The following is a 17,904-nucleotide window of genomic DNA, read 5'->3' as shown; positions in this document are numbered from 1 at the left end:
GGCTGTTAAGCATTTACATGGATAGGGTTATGAGAGGTAAAAACTCAAGCAATGGAAAGAATGGTGAAAACAGTAACAGATGATGAAGAGTGGAGTATTTAAAATCAGATGGATGAAGATGATGCTGTGTTGCTGGCTAACAGTGAATAAGAATCTGCAGAAGAAGCTGCACTGCTGACTTACAGTGAATAACTTTGCAGATTGGTGCATAGTTTTGTTGATGCCTGTGAGCATCATGCCTTGAGTCTAAATGTAAAGTGAAGAATAAGTTAAGGTTGCTGATAGAAAAGGTGACTCTCAGTGTGGGATGATGACAATGATGATGAAATAACTCTTTCTTCATATAAAGTATTGTGCAGTTCATTTTATATTGCTTTGAAGTCACAAAGAAATGCTCTCTTGTAAATTTAATCCCTAAATCACAAGTCAGAAGAATTTCTTATTTAAACCTGCATCACAAAAAGTGGCATCTGCCTCGGCAAATCCTAATCCTCAATCAGAGCTGGCAGTACAGAAATAAAATGTTTTGTCTGGGTACCTTCTCACTGAATATATTATGTACTATTGTAAGCTGGTCAGTTACAACTTAAGTCTGTGTTAAATATATTACCGTGGGAAACTAAGGGTTACCCAAACTTAAACCTTCTCAGTTTTGAACCCTTTAGTTAAATGGTGTGCTTTGCTTATTATACTCTGTGTTTTATTTGTGCAAATTTCAGATGCTCATTCAGTTAAGAAAATTTTTCAAACTGGGGAAGTTAGATAAGTCTTCATCAATCCCTTCAACACAACAGGCTTTCCCTAAGCTGCGTAAAACTGTCAGGAGGAAGCATGTGTAAAAAAAATAAAAATAAAAATAAAATAAAAAAGCCAAGGGGTTAGGTATATTGGCAATAATCTGTAATCACTACCTCACTGCAGCCTTGACATAAACATTCTGTTTCGTATATAAAGGCTCCAACATGCTTGAATGCGTCGGCCTTGGTCACCTAATGGCAGCTCTCTATGCTACTCGATCTCTGGCAGCCTCCCTATTCAGTCCCATATCCCTGAGGTCACACTCTATGACCTCGTCCCAGGTTTTTTTCAGTCTGCCTCTTGCAACCCTTCCCTCAACGTTCACACTTCTCTTTCTGCACCCAACTGTCATTCCCCATCCTCTCCACATCCGCAAACCATCTCAATCTACCTCTCCTCATCACACCACCAATACATTCCAGTCCCACCTTTTTTCTTAACTCTTCCATTGTAAACCTATGCCCCCAGGATTCGCATTCAAGGATGCACAACACATCCACCTAATCACTGTCACTCCTGTACGTTTGAGCCTGAGAACATCCTCTTCCTATACTGCCCAGGTCTCACTACCATACAGCATTATACTCCTTACACATGTTGCATACAAAGATCCTTTAGCATGGAGGGAGAGCCCTCTCAAAGACAGGAAAGGCAATAGCTCTCAATGTTAGGAAAGGCAATACAGTAGCTCCCTGAACTTCTTCCAACCACTCCTCACCCTGGTCTCACACAGAAAACTTGCCCAACCTCCAGCACACAGTATGTCCCCCAAGTAACAAAACTTTCACACACCCAACAGACTCACTTGCAAGATCAAAGCTTTCAAACCTGACACTCTCCATTTGCTCTCCCAACACACTGCACACATGAAATTAGTATTATCTCTCAGTCTACCTCTGATACCGCTACATCTCTTATGCACCCACTTATCACAAATACTGCATAAGATGGACTTATTTCTCATGCCCTTGTTGCAAACCACATATGGCCACTCTCCCTCTTCTCTGACTGTACCACCACCAGCCCTAGATACCATCACTTTTGTTTTACCTGCATTTACTCACAGGCCCTTGTGCCCCATACCATCTCTTAACTTTCTAAATCTTTCCTATGCCTGCTTTTCATTCTCTGCAATCAACACCAAATCATCAGCATACAACATCTCCCACAGGAGTCCACTTCTGAGGTCACATGAGAGGGCTTCAAGTGCCATGATCAGCAACAAGAGACTCAAGACTGACCCCTGGTGCACACCAACATTCATGGACAACTCATCATTCAAATCTCCATGCACTCTCACCTGAGTGCAGGCACCCACAAACATAGCCATAACTACTCTAACCAGCCACTCCTTGATCCCATGCTTTCTTATTGCCCACCTCACCACCTCCCAAGGGACTCTGTCAAAGGCCTTCTCCAAATCCACAAAAACAGTATACAGATACGTTTTCTTTCCTATACATTTTTCCTGAAGCTGTGAAACAATGAAACAGTAGTAGCTAATCACATCTGACCTCCTCTGAGATGTAACGGCCCTAGGCTAGGATACCAGAGTCCAGTATATTAAAGTGTATATGATAATCCTCTGGTTAAAAAAAATAAAAAATTAAAAAAAAAAGTCAGCCCTGAGGGGAGAGAGACTGAACCTATGCAGAGACATCACTCTTACTAGGGAGTTCCAAACACCAGACCAGCCAGTGTCAAATGTCACTATTACAGAGACAGCAAGAGGGAGGGGAGTAGTGAGACTGACTGAAAACTGAAATGACAGAAGTAAGCTAAGTGATAGACAGTACATGTGCGTCCTTGTTACAGGTCATTGTTATGTCCACTGTCTGGCCATAAACCCATTCAGTCTGACGATGTATGTTTCATTTTATTACTGCTGTCACCAGAAAATTGGCTCTACTAAAGAAGACATTAACTTTAGTGCTGATGGAATTAATTTAGGATGAATCTAACTCCCTCCAATCTGAAGTCTCCTCAAACTGCATAAAAACTGTCAGGCAACTGCAAAAACAAATAATTCACCAGATTCAAGGCAACAATTCCACAGCAAATTATTGAAAACAGCCAATTAATGTTGCACTGTTACCATAATGCTGATTTGCTATTTGCCCCCAAGTTCCAGAACTAGGTGTGTTGGATAAGCTGTGATATTTTGGAACACATCCCTGACTTATAACAAGGACTGGCTGTACATTATACTCTGTTTTTACTCTTACTCGGCCCAGATTTTGTCCTTTTGCAACTAATTTCACATAGGCCAGAAAAAAAAACACTGCCTGCAGCTCTACATCCTTTTCATAGCACTTTTTTTTTACTAGCATCATATTCAAGCGTTAATCTATTGTTACAGACCAGACTTCAAGAAGAACAGATGGCAACTTTTAGGTCATTAGCATAACAGTCTGACAGCATCATGAGGATCAATACAGATGAGAGTGGCGTTGTAAGATTTACAGGGCCGAGTGGTTAAAGCCAAGACACTGGGAAGCATTATCTGTCAGTTATTAATTAAAGCTACATCAAAACCCCATAAATCATAATGAATACTTGAATTCTAGCACACAACTGATATCACTTTCACCTATGACAAATGTGAATACCATAACTTTTAAAAACTTTTTACTGAAATGACTAATAATAACGCAGTGATCTAAAATATCTGTGGAGATAAATCTTTGTGAAACTTGTATTTATGTTCATTTCCACAACTTTGATCCATGGACAATGATCAGGTACAAAGTTCTGACACTTAACAGACTTGTGTATACTACAAATGCTCATAAACTATTGTTTTTGCCAAAAGCTGTATACACAAACACAAAGTCAGCACATAAAGCATTCACGCCCATGTACACTTGCTCCAAAAAGTACCCATGCACACTTCATGCAAGATAATTTTGCACTACTGGTGGTGGCATTTGCAAAATACTCAATGGTTCAACCCAACTTTGGCTACTCTGCTTTCATGAGGATGTATTTTATCACTTAATTGCGCCATTTCCTAGGTGGTATTATTGCCCAATCAACATTCACCTGATAATAGATCACTTGATAACAGATTTATCTTGGGACGCCACAGGTTACATCTGTCATTATGGATATTATCACCACCCTCCAGCATGATAATTCTTGGAGCTAGGGTACAGTCATGAGCCATACTGTCTGCTCACCATCTTATTCTATCATTGCCTAAAACAAAGTCACTGCACGATGAAGAGCTAGTGATGACACTGTTACTTGTGTAGTTTCAAAAAGATCTGAATACCAATAACAGGTTTTTGTTCAGTGTGAAACCCTGACTACAGCTTCCCTAAAGCCAGAGGTAAAGGTACAGGATAAGCAAACACAATGGCTCACAAATGCACAGCATAAACAAAAACAATGAAACAATGAAATGTTACACTACACACTACTTACACTCGTGACAAATTACGGTACACTCCCATCATCATTCTAACACTATTTTCCCACAACTTTAGAGTGGGTGAGATCTAGACATAGGAATGCAAAATCATAAGGCGGGTGCTATCACAAGAGTAGCCACTGGTTACTCACAGAAATGATACTTCTACTGTTAAACCACTGAGGCCAGGCAAGTCTTTTTCATCTTTTTCTAGCCATCTCTGGACAATTTTATTCAGCATAGGACAGTCTTCATACTGGAGGGATTAGATACATACTTGATGAACCCCTTTCGTATGAGATGCCTTTCCCAAGATGAATAATACAGTCAAGCAGAAGGAAGAATAAAATAAAAATGACCACCTAGATTCAAGGGGTTGAAGGTGTGAATGTGCCCCTAATTTTTTACTAATGTTTCAGTGCAAGTGATCAGTAAGCATTTCATATTACAGAGTGTCATGAGCAATGACACAGAAAGGTCTGACAAATTCTACCATCATCAAGAATTTCAGATCATCATCAAACACTAAGTGGCTTGTTCACACCTTCACACCCTCACTTATCTGTAACAAATAGACACAACAAACTATAAACAAATTCTTACCATGCCACTAACTCTGATGGGTGTACTCTTAAACACAAGATCATGAAGAGGTAGGCAAGACCCCCACACAGTTTGCCTTCACTGTATGCTTTCTTTATGACGAATTTCTGAGTAAAATACACAAAAGTTGCTTGTTTAAGCTCCATTACTACTATAAACCTGAATTACAAGTTTCCTCAGTTTACAGTAACAGTTGTATGAAATCGGCAACAGGTCTGTGACATACTGCTGAAATATAATTTATTGTAATTTAAAGGCAAGCATTATAGCACCTGTGAGTTTGGAACATACCAGCCTGCAGTTTAGGTCATGTAATGCAGTCACCTGCAAAATAATGTGACCATGCTGTGTGTTGCCCTTCACCATGTACTCAGAGAGCCTTCTCATGGTTGCAACAACTTTAATACTGTATTCTATTCCAAAGACACCAAATTATTTTATTCTGTTTAGAGTGTGTCATTGGAACCCAAGTGTTAATGCTATCACCACTAACACTCTCATGGCTGGGGCAACTCTGGTATTCTGTTCCAGTTAATAACAGACAAATTTATTTCACCAAATGAGTCTGGAGTTTGAGTATATTCATTCTGTCACCCATTGCCCTCTCATGACTGATTCAACTCTGGTACTCTATTCTGACTAGCCCCAAACAATTTTATTCTGTTGAGTAATTCACAGCAACCTGGGAATGATCACAGTGTCACAGTTAACTCTCTCATGGTTGGGGCAAATCTTGCAACTATCTTACTTTAACAAGGCCAGACAATTTTTGTCAGATATACAAGTCCTAAAAGCCTGAATGTTTACGACAAAAACTGTGGGTCTTGCCTTCCCCTATGTAATCTCAGCCTTAAAAATACAAACATACACCTCCACATACCTTTTTCCTTTGAGAAGCTGCCAGGGGACGCCATGCCTGATTGCCGTCTCTTGGCATCAGAGAGAATGTCAATGATGAGGGTGGCAAATTCTCGTGCATTAAACCTGACAGAGGGAAAATCAGGTAAACAAAAGAACACTGAAAATCTAACCTATCACTCTTTCCTGTTTCAGTACAAATACAAAATATAATTCACAAACAATCTACTATATCCTCACCATAACACAGCCCCTCATATCACAACACACTTACCCGTATACCTCATTCTCATTACGCAAATCATGAACAGTCCACTATGGCCTACTGTAATGCAGCCCCAATGTGGCACACTTATCTCATGTGCCTCACCCTCACAACACAACTCACAAACAGTCCATTAAGCCCTCACTGTAAAGCAGCATCGCCACACCACAACACATAGTACACCCCTCACTTTTACAACACAATCCTTCAACATAACCACAACACAGGATCTTTGGAAGTGCCCATCCAAAGCAAATGGTTTCTGCAGTTCACTGCATTCACATCCACATGAGCCTGGAGCCACAACAACAAAAACATGATAATGGTTGGAAGGACAAAGTGTCTATGACATTTCTGGCTTGGAGGGAAGTGCAAAGAACATGCAGTATGGAATTGCAGGTGAATGAAAAGATACTTTTTATGCACCTGACTCTGTTCGCAGACTTGACAGCCCATTCCCCGAGGCCTGGAAGTCCTCCTCCACACAGCACATCTCATGTCACTACTACCCACCATCCACACTGAGTTAAATTCTGTTTTGATTACATTCAAATAAACAAACTATTCCCTGCCCCACCCAGGGACTGAATTTGTGTCCTTATGAAGAGTTCCAATCAGACTGAGCCAGTGAAGGCTTGTATCCAAGGGGTGGTTGGGGTTTACTGCTCACGTAATGTCACCCAGGCATGAGTGAGGCTGGTCACTCTCATCTTGAATGTCAGGACCATCTTGTCTAGCCCCGGGCTCCTACGCTCCTCATGGGGCAATGTAGGATCGGATGATGGATGGATGGATATACTAATGTAAGGCTTTTTTATTAATGGCAATAGATACGGTCACTCTCATCTTAAATGTCGGGACCAACTGCTTAGCCCCGGGCTCCTACGCTCCTCATGGGGCGATGTAGGATTGGATGATGGATGGATGGATGGAATAGATATGGTAGGTAGATAGATATACATACAAAAACTCATAAAGGGGAAAGGTTAATTTTTGGCTTGGAGGTTGATGCCAATGTTTCTGTGCATATTAAACAAGGGATGTTTATTTCTGCAATTATAACCAAAACAAAAATGGCCGAACCAACTCGGGAAGAGTATGGCAACTCAGTTCATCATGTCTTCTGCAAGTCACTCATGATTTTGACATTTTTCTACTTTGTTACTGCAAAATTCAGCATACAAGGTGAACTTTAGATCTCGTATGGTCACAGCAGATAAGGTGAAATACAACAATTGAGCACACAAATAACGTGACTCCTCAGTTTATACAAGAGAGGACACTGTAGAGACCAATTCTGTGTGCTACTTACCTTGCCAGTTTTTGTCTGCCCTGGTTCCTAGTTGATGAGAAGTCTGGGTTGACTGGTAAGAAGGGAACAGTGCACCGGTCACTAACCAGGGCACTCTGGTTCTGTAGCGACAACCAGATGGCATCTGTTTCACGCCTGTCAACCTAAGCACAAGGAGAACCAAAATATTAATATAACACTTTCACTGCAAAGGTTGGTGCTGGAAAGGAACACTATCACATGGCAGCATTAATATAACCAGGTGGGTCACGCTGACGCCCTTCAGCTACCTTCCTAACACCCTAATGCAGGATGACGACCTGCACAGAAAGGCCAACTTCAGTCTGCAGTCTACCAAGTTCATGGTCAGAGTCAAGGGCAACAACAACATCTGCAACAGTTAAAACTTGAGGTCCCCCAGTAGGGGATCGCACCAGCTGGGAGCTGATACACATCTAGCGCGACTCGCAATATGGCCTTGACCTTGACCTACTTCACCAATTTCAAACTTGTAGATTTTCATCCCTACTACACCACTGTAAAATTCTGTGATGATATCTTGGGCGGTTGCAAAGTTATTGTGCTAACTGACACGTAGACAGACACATAGCTTTGCTATCACAGCTGGTAAAAATATCTCATCCCCACAAATAAATTAAATAAAGTAAAGATTGATGAGTTCCAGTGTTTGTCCTATGCCTGGCAGCCCTGAGTACCGAAGTGATCTCTGACTGTAGAGAATATACAGCAGGTATCTTACCACTTGCTCTCTCTTCTACCGTGCAGCATCCCCAATTGAAATTTTAAAATTTATAGGGTGCATGTACCCACATGACAGTAAACAGTGGCCTGAGTGATTAATTTTCAGTGAATGCTGAAGTGCATCATGGATCTGTTATAAGCCCTCTGGTGTTTATTATGGTGCCTGAGGCACTGGGCATATTCATTCAGCTAAGGAAAATTGTTAAACCCTTGAATCCCAGTACAGTATATGTTTTTCATTTCACTGGCATTAATCTAAAGATAACTGATTCAGTTTTGGAAATACTTTCGAAACTGACGGTGTTAGATACAGCCTTCATTCATCCCTTTACAACAAGATATTTGCTTGAGAAAACCATCTGGAAGAAGCAAGAATAAAATACTGTAAAATACATTACTGAACTGAAGGAGTTAATGGAAAAAAAAAAAAAAAACTCACCTCATCATAGACATCACAGGCCAGCTCCTCAAACAGGTAGTTGGGGAGTGACTGGAGTTTGGCCCGGGCTTCTTTGGCCAGATCAGACATGTCTAAGGAATCAGCCATTTCCGGGATGATCCAGTGCTGACCAGAGCCGTGGTCAGGTTTGCGGCCACTCAGGTAGAATGCCAGCCGGTCCGTCACCTCATACTGGGCGTCGGTCAGGTGGTCTGCCAGCTCCGGATGGCTTACTTCACTGCAGGTCAGAATTACTCATCACCACCACCACCACCACTACCACAACCATCATCATCATCATCACCAATACTACTATCATGATCACAACCACCATTACCATCATCACCACAACCACCAACACTACCACAACCATCATCATCATTACCACTACCACTATCATCATCATCAGCAGCAGCAGCACTACCATCATCATCACCACCACCACTACCATCATCATCATCATTAACATAATCATCACTACCATCATCACCACCAGCACCACCAGTGGTACCTCCTCCCCCCACCTAATGATAAAAAGTCAAGTCGGGTCCAGAAAATATGGAATTATAAAACACAAAAAAGTTAAACTATCACCAGCATGCTCAGTGAAATTGATCATCATTCCAAAATCCTGGCTCTAACTCATGTCTAAAAACATCTGCACATATTTTCTGGGTGCGTATCAGTATGATGGATGGATGGATCAGTGTTGAACTGGTGACAACTGAAAGTGCGTGACTCATAAGAGGATTACTATCAAGGCTACCCACTAATAAAAAAAGGAGGGTTAGCCATTCTCTACTGTCATACTTTCCCTTCCCTCAATGTTTGAAATATACCCAACTCATCATCACTCTAACCCCAAGTCACGCTTTTAAATCATGTAGGAAGGATCCATAAACAAAACTAGAATGGCACTCAGTAGAGTGCATATCTCCACCATCAACATCCATGCAATATTCACTGAAAAATTTACAAAAATGTCAAAAAATGCCCTATCTCTCAATGTCGAAGAAAGTGAAAAAAAAATTCCTGGATCTGCACCTTTATCCAGATCCGCACCAAAATTTAATGAAGTCTATTCTGGGCCAAGGCCCATTCTTCTACCAAGTTTTGTGGAAATCCATCCAGTAGTTTTTGTGTAATCTTGCTCACAAACCAACCAACCATAAAACAAACAAACGGACTGGTTTGAAAACATAACCTCTTTGGCAGAGGTAACTAGGACAAAACCACAGTACTGAATGGCATCCTCAAACTTTGCTGCTCCTGGCTTGAATAATGCTTGATATATTATTGCAAAAATAAGGAAATGTTTTGCACAACTTATTATCATCAATATCCTATGTAGCTGGTGCTACAGCATACTCCCTAGTGTAGATCAACCAAATAGCAACATGGTAACAGCCATTCTCTTCAACAAGCAAAGGAACGAGACAAAGCTATCACAGTCCTGGACATTTAATGGAAGGTGATCAGCCTACCTGATGACATTACATGCGTGTCACCTCTTGCTGATGGAACCTATACACAGCCATCACTCTAACTGTGGTATTCTGAACGCCAGTCCCGCATTTTCGCAACATTTTAAAGTTAATATCATCTTGATACTGTATTCATCCTGACCGATCTTGAATTTCAACACAGCACTGCCAAAACGAATAATTTAGCAAATCTATAAACAAACCTTCATGCATCATGGCTACCCTGGAAAAATGCATTAAATTTTATTTTCTCTTAATGTTTTACCCCTTGTTGCTGGAAAGGCAAGCGAAAATAATAACAGTAGGCTGTGAATACTGTTTCGTTTTCGTTTTCGTTTTTAAAGGCTCCAACATGCTTGCATGTGTCGGCCTTGGTCACCTAATGGCGGCTCTCCACGCTGCACGATCCATTGCAGCCTCCCTGTTCAGTCCCTTAACCCTTAGGTCACACTTAATGACCTCGTCCCATGTCTTTCTCGGTCTACCCCTCATAACCCCACCCCCAATATTAACACTTCTCACCTTCCTCACCCAATTATCATCCCCCATCCTCTCCACATGTCCAAACCACCTCAATCTACCTCTCCTCATCACAACACCAATACACTCCAGTCCCATCCTACCTCTCAACTCTTCCATTGTAAACCCAGCCCCTCCAGGCCTTGGACGCAGGGACGCACTGCACATCCACCTAATCATTGTCATTTCTGTACGTCTGAGCCGGCGAATGTCTTCCTCCTTCACTGCCCAGGTCTCACTGCCATACAGCATTACACTCCTAACACACGCTGCATACAAAGACCCCTTAGCACGTAGTGAGAGCCCCCTCAATGTCAGGAGAGGCAAGAGCTCCCTGAACTTCTTCCAACCACTTCTCACCCTAGCCACAGAGCTAGCTCCAGCCCCACCTCCAGCACACAACATGTCTCCTAAATAACAAATCTCTTCCACACACTCAAGAGATTCACCAGCAAGTTCAATCCTTTCACGTCTGACGATCTCCACCTGCTCACCCCGGCACGCCGTACACATAAAATCAGCATTATCTCGCAGTCTACCTCTGATACCACTACATCTCTTATGCACCCATTTATCACACACACCGCACAAGATGGAATTACTTCCCACGCCCTTGTGGCAAACTGCACATGGCCACTCTCCCTCGTCTTTGACAGTACCGCCACCAACCCTAGATATCATCACTTTTGTTTTATCTGCATTTACCCTTAAACCCTTTTGCCCCATACCATCTCTCCACTTCCTAAACCTTTCCTCCGCCTCCCTTTCATTCTCTGCAATCAACACCAAATCATCAGCATACAACAACTCCCACGGGAGTCCGTTTCTAAAGTCACGTGAAAGGGCTTCAAGTACCATGATAAACAACATGGGACTCAAGACTGACCCCTGATGCACACCAACATTCACGGAAAACTCATCACTCAAATCTCCATTCACTCTCACCTGGGTGTGAGCACCCACATACATGGCCATAACCACCCTAACCAGCCACTCCTCCAAGCCAAGCTTTCTCATTGCCCACTTCACCACCTGTCTAGGGACTCTGTCAAAGGCCTTTTCCAAATCAACAAAAACAAAATAAAGATCCCTTCTCCTACCAATATATTTTTCCTGAAGCTGTCGAACAATGAATATGGCATCAGTGGTCCCCCTACCTGGCATAAACCCAAACTGCATCTCATCAATATTCACTCTTTCTCTAATCATACCTTCTAAAACTCTCTCCATTACCTTCATTATCTGATCTAAAAGCTTTATACCTCTATAATTCCCTCTTTCCAGGGCATCACCCTTCCCTTTATACACATTTACAATTACACTCTTCAGCCAATCATCTGGGACAACACACTCATACATAATCCTATTTATCAGGTCAGTGACTAAACTCACCCCTATATCACCTGAGGCCTTCAACATTTCGGCAGTCAACCCAGACACACCTGCTGCCTTCCCCACCCTCATCCTGCCTATTGCCTCACTCACAGTAGCAGTATCAATCAAAGGCCAAGGGCCAAACACTGGATCTGCTGGCTCCAAACCTTCCCTGTCCCAGTCAAACTCCTCATTCAACAACCGGTTATAATGCTCTCTCCATGCATCTTTAATATCCTCACTGTTCACCACTACCCTTCCTTCATCATTCTTCACACACTGCTCACCTATGATATCCCGATTATCCCTCTTCACCTGACCTGCCACCCTAAATATATTTTTCCTTTCCCCATGATTTAGGTTATCAAGTAATTGTCTCTGTGACTCAGACTTTGCCCTGTATACCTCTCTCCTAGCCCTACGCTTGGCAGCCAAATATTCCTCTTTGCTACCACCCTTCTTCCATTCCCGGAAAAGCCTTCTTTTCTCCTTAATTGCAGCTTCTACACCCTCATCCCACCACCAAGTTACTTTATGTCTTGGTGGTCCTCTTGTCCAGCCGCATGTTACATCAGTAACTCTCAAGAAATTGTTCTTGAGGGCTCTGTACTGTTCATTAACGCCTCTGTCTACAGCTCCCTGTTCAGCCACCACTCTCCTCAACTCGCTATAGAAGGCATCCCTTACTACTTGGTTTTTCAGCTTCCATATTTTCCTCCTAGGTACATAAGTCCTCTTTTTCATCACTTGTTCTTTAAGCACCATATCACAAATCAATAGTTTGTGCTGCTGCACACACTCCTCACTTCCTATAACTTTAACATCCCTCACTAACCTCCTATCAGCCCTCCTAACCAGAAAATAATCTATCTGATTGCTATTTCCCCCAGACTCATACGTAATTAACCTACTGTCTCTTTTCCTAAAATATGTGTTGCACACAATCATGTCCGTTGCCTCCCCAAACTCGAGTATCCTTTCCCCTTCTGCATTCCTTAGACCATATGCACATCCCCCATGCACTCTTTCATAACCTTGTGCTGCTTCACCTACATGACCATTTAAGTCCCCTCCCAAAATCACTATCTCATCATCCCGCATACCACCCACTACACGTATTATATCATCCCAAAATCTATCTTTCTCTGATTCATCCAATCCTGCCTGTGGAGCATATGCCGATATAATCACAGCTATCTTTCTTCCCAACAGAATTTTCACAACCAATATCCTATCGCTTACTCTCAAAACATTCATAACATATTCCACCCATTTCTCCGCAACCATCACACCAACACCTCCATATCCGTCTGTCCTCCCCTGCCAAAACAACTTATAGCAACAGTCCTTCCCAACAATCTTTCTGGCTGATCCACCCCTGTACCGGACTTCCTGCAAACACGCCACGTCCACCCACCTCCTACTGAATGCCTCAACGACTTCCCCTGCTCTTCCCCTCAAACTTCCCACATTCCATGAACCCACCCTCATCCCCATGGGTGATTTACTGTCCTCAGGCTTGCTTTGAAACCTTTTTTGTTTTGTCATCTTCAGTATTAATAAATGGGGACAGACACAGCACAGGTCCCACTCACCGCACAATCCCAGGTCCAGGCAATGGATCTGGGACCCCTAGCCCACCAGCTTACCAGTGGCTGTGGTAGTGGCCTCGGGGCACCCTGCCAGGACAGCTGCAGGGACACCCTCCAAGCACGTCTTGGCACTGCAACTATCCCGCCATTATACACCCACTGATAGGGCAGCCTCCTGGGACGCTACTCCCAGGTTCGGGCCCCTCTCTATTGGGCGGAAGCGGCAGCCTGGGAACCGCAATGCCCTGTACCCTCTAGCACAGGCCCGAGCCCCATCTCGCCCTGGACCCATGATCTATGCCAGGGGTGGCCAGACTTTTAGAATCCGAGATCTACTCTAAAGACTGAAACTCTTTTACGATCTACCATATTACATAATCACATAATATTATTACGTCAACTGGGGAAAAAAAATTCAAATAGCATAGTACCAAAAAAAAAAATAATCAGTTCAAACTAAATAAAGAAAAAAAAGAATCAGTTGATACTAAATTTTACCAAAGTTTTTACCTCATCCTACCTATGAAAGGACTCTTTCACCAACCTTATTGCGAAGTTGATGCATGACACTGCATATCTTGTGATAATTTACTGAAGGAGGGTTCATAACTACTGAGGCACAAGTGGAGGCAGTATTTCAAATGTTCATCGGTTAGGCGGCTTCGGTATCTTGATTTAATTATCTTCATTTGGGAGAAGGCTTCTTCGCAGAGATAAGTTGACCCAAAAAATGCAGTCAACCGAAGAGCTATAGATCTCAATCCTGGGTACTGTTCTTCATGGAGTAGATTCCAGAAGTTTTTCTCTGAAGCTCTTGCTTTCAAGGGAATATCAGATTGAAGCTTCAATATTTCTTCCTCCAAATCTGATGCATTCATGTTGAACAAAGAGGAGATAATTGCAGAAATTCCTTCAATATCAACTTCAGCAAATGGATGTGACATGAAAACCAGGATAGGTTCAAGCTGCTTAATATCCTGGAATCTTCTTTCTAGTTCTCCCCAAAGATTCTGTATTTCAGTACAAAATGTATCGTATGTGCAGTTGCTTTCATCACGGCTTTTTTACAGCTTTTTGTAAATTAGGGAAGTTCTTCAAGTTTCCTCTTCCTAGCTGAGATTTTAGAAATTTTAGCTTTGATTTGAAAGCATTTACGGAACTAACTAACTGAGTTATGGTTTTATCCTTGCCTTGAAGCTGAAGGTTGAATGCATTACAATGAGCTGTTAAATCTGTCAAGAAAGCTAATTTTAACAACCATAGTGCTTCATGCAGCGGATATGTACTTTCTCCAATTGATTCCTGGAACTGAATCACTTCAGGCAACAAGGACTGGAATCTTTCTAAGAACTGTCCCCGACTAAGCCACCTGACATCAGTGTAAAATAGCAGGTCTTCATACTCAGCCTCATTTTCCTCCAGCTGAGTTCGGAAGTGTCGTCTCCTTAAGCTTCTTGCTCGAACGGAATTAACAATCTTGGTGGCAATGTTCATGACATCTGCCATATTCAAAACTTTAGCACACAGTGCATTCTGATGTATGACACAATGGACTGTTGAAAAATCAGGAAAATCTTCATTTTTTTGGCAGAGTGCTAGAAACCCATTGTTCTTACCGACCATGGATGGGGCGCCGTCGGTTGCAATGGATACTAGTTTCTGTAGCGGAAGGCTTGTTTTCTTGGCAAAATGAAAAAAATGTTGGTAAATGTCCTCACCTCTAGTTGTCCCTTTCACAGGAATCACAGTTAAAAACTCCTCCTTGTGACTCATATCAGAGAAAACCATTCTTATGAACACAATTAGCTGAGAAGTATCCACTATATCAGTCGACTCATCGAATTGCAAGGAAAAAAAAAACAATAGTTGTCTATGTCCATTTTCAGTTTGTTTTCCAAGTCTTCACCCATTCCCTCCACTCGTCTTGTCACAGATTGTCGAGATAGAGGCATGTCCTTAATTGCTTGCATGATTTCACTTTTATTCTTTAATTTGTCAAATAAAACATTTCCAGCTTCAAGAAAAGCTTGCTTCACCATTTCCCCATCTTGAAAAGGTTTCTTGTGTTTCACTAACACATTTGCAATACGAAAGGATGCTTCAGCTCCTGCTTGGGACTGTAAAAGAGGTTTAGCAAACAAATGTTGTTGTGCTCCTAATTGAGCTTTCAATTCTCTCACTTTAATTTTCCTTATCTCAGTTTTAGGAGGAAAATCAACATCATATTTCTTGTGTAGGCTTGAAAAATGTCTCTCTAAATTTCCTTTCTTCGGCAGAGCAATGCTAGCACGGCATATCAAACAGATGCATTTGTCTTTATACATTGTAAAAAAGAAATCATGCTCCTACTCTTCATGAAAGTGGTAGGTTTTCGGTCTTTTTGCTCCACTCATGTTCAATTAATTCAGTTTATTATAATCACAGTAATTAATACACCACACTCGTGCAACTGTGTAACGTCCCGTTTGTATGTATGCTCCAACACTACTGACACCGCGCGTTTATGACTGATGTGAGGGAAGAGTCAAGAGACAGGAATGTGTCACGTACAACTTGCGCACTGTTGCCATGTTGGCGAGCTGAGCAGCTGATGCCAAGTCTTATGGGGGAACGGTGATCGACCAAACAAGTGGCCGCGATCGACTGGTAGATCGCGATCGACTGTTTGGCCACCTCTGATCTATGCCGGCGGAACCCCCGCCACGCCTCCCCCCAGAAGTCCGCCACTAGGTAGCGGGGGCAAAGTTTTCTGGCCGCATGCCCTTGCTGGCACCAACCCCTGTAACGTAGTGGGATACGTTGTGTGAAATGTAAAGTGCATGTGGTGTAGTGCATAGATAGTTAGAGGAAATGTTTGGGAGAGTATGCTGGTCTACTCTCCATGTTACTGTCACACTGAAAAGGTCAGCAAAGGGGGATGGTTAGATAGCTAGTGAAACAGGAGCTCCAGCTCTCCCTATCACCAGCATTCCCATTCCCCTCGGGAGTACTACCCTGTTCGGCCCGTGCTACGGCCTCCTCCTACTGTACTTATGAAATTTCATTAATGCAGGATTAACCAGAAACTTAACATTCAATTTACTATGTTTGACTGCTCTCCATTGTCCTGTTTCCTCTCCTTTACATAGACAGTCCCTACTTTCCGCACTTCCTGCTAAGGTTTAGGGCCACTTCTACCATGGTCTCTGTCCCTCTTGACTTCTCACTGTGGTACATTAAGGCAAGATACAAAGGACCGCACCACTCCAGCTTGTACCACACAATGCTGAGACACTCCACCGCAATCTAACTTGGGACAGACACTATGCTCCATTTGTTTAAAAAGCTGATAAACATTCTCTCCTCAGAACTGTTTTGTTTCACCACAGGAGCCTCTATTTTTCATCTAAGATATCGAAACACCATGCGTGTTTACAAAAGATACAAATCAATATCATCAAGATCAGCCAAAATACCTCTGGGACAACACTGACTAAACTTGACCCAAAGTCAATACTGTATTATCATCATCATCATCATCATCATCATCCGGAGGGTGAGGAGTAGCAATGTCTAGACAGCCCAAAATTGCCCCATCCAATGGGCCACACTTCCATTCACTCATCATTCAAGCCCCCAGAATCCTGGCTCCATCGGAAATGCCAAAAACATTCACCACAAAAAAGTCAATATCACATGGAATTTCGGTGCTCGCGAAAACGGATGTTAGCACGATAGTCAATATATGATATCAAGATTAGTAAAAAATATCTTGACTTTTAACACTGCAAAAACACAGCTTAGATAACCACTATGTCAACAAATCACCTGACCTGGCATGTTGTGCGGGAGTGTTGCCCTGTGCGTCTACAGCGCCTGGGTCGGCACCGTACACAATGAGCAGCTCCACCTGTGACGACTGGCCCGCACGCGCTGCAACATGTAGTGGGCAGCAGCACTTCTCCTGTTATTTTTCAGAAATTTCAGAAAATTATTGAGACATTCCATATTAGAATTACACTATAACACAATTCGTATCCTACCACATATACCCATGCTCCCTCACTCCAATTCCATCACCCATAACTAAAGTATTATTCTACTTCAGAACTGACTATAATTACATGCGATGGAGTAAGAGTGATGGAGTGTGGGCAAGTGTGGACGTGTAAGTCAACGCAGGGTGTAAGTGTAATCTGGAGTGGAATAAAAATTCCAATCTTTTCTTCACCATTCATGACATTACACATACAGTACATGAATCTTTTAATGAAAGCCTGTAAACACAAAACTGTACTGAAGTGTGGCCTATCACTTAATGACCCTCAGCAGTCTTTCATGGGAGGAAAAAGAAATAGTTACAATTAATAAAAACTATCATTGTGGCCCCACTTACTGCATATGAAGAAATTGAAGTCTCTCTGCTTAACTGCCAGTGATGTAAAGGTAGTATTAATTACAGCAGTACAGGTGTGTGATTATAAATAAGACCAGTAGAGCAGAAAGTGACAGGAGGGCATGTGACGTG

The 17,904-nt window shown here is 42.3% G+C and overlaps 1 protein-coding gene across 1 annotated transcript in view; it reads right to left on the bottom strand.

Moving 5' to 3' along the window:
• Window positions 1-17,904, bottom strand: part of LOC145406035 (uncharacterized) — a 168,897-nt gene that overhangs the window by 137,096 nt on the left and 13,897 nt on the right. The window contains exons 5-8 of the mRNA XM_080277222.1: window positions 17,205-17,340; window positions 8,429-8,661; window positions 7,249-7,391; window positions 5,694-5,797 (exon numbers count right to left, since the gene is read on the bottom strand). Coding sequence (XP_080133348.1) covers window positions 5,694-5,797; window positions 7,249-7,391; window positions 8,429-8,661; window positions 17,205-17,340 — 616 coding nt within the window. The remainder of the gene's footprint in view (window positions 1-5,693; window positions 5,798-7,248; window positions 7,392-8,428; window positions 8,662-17,204; window positions 17,341-17,904) is intronic.

The sequence above is a fragment of the Coenobita brevimanus genome, chromosome 69, assembly GCF_032717465.1.
Source record: "Coenobita brevimanus isolate Jiangsu-jjx chromosome 69, ASM3271746v2, whole genome shotgun sequence".
Classification (NCBI taxonomy): Eukaryota; Metazoa; Arthropoda; class Malacostraca; order Decapoda; family Coenobitidae; genus Coenobita; species Coenobita brevimanus.
The sequence above is the reverse complement of the archived record's forward strand: the minus strand, read 5'-3'. Positions and strand labels throughout refer to the sequence as shown.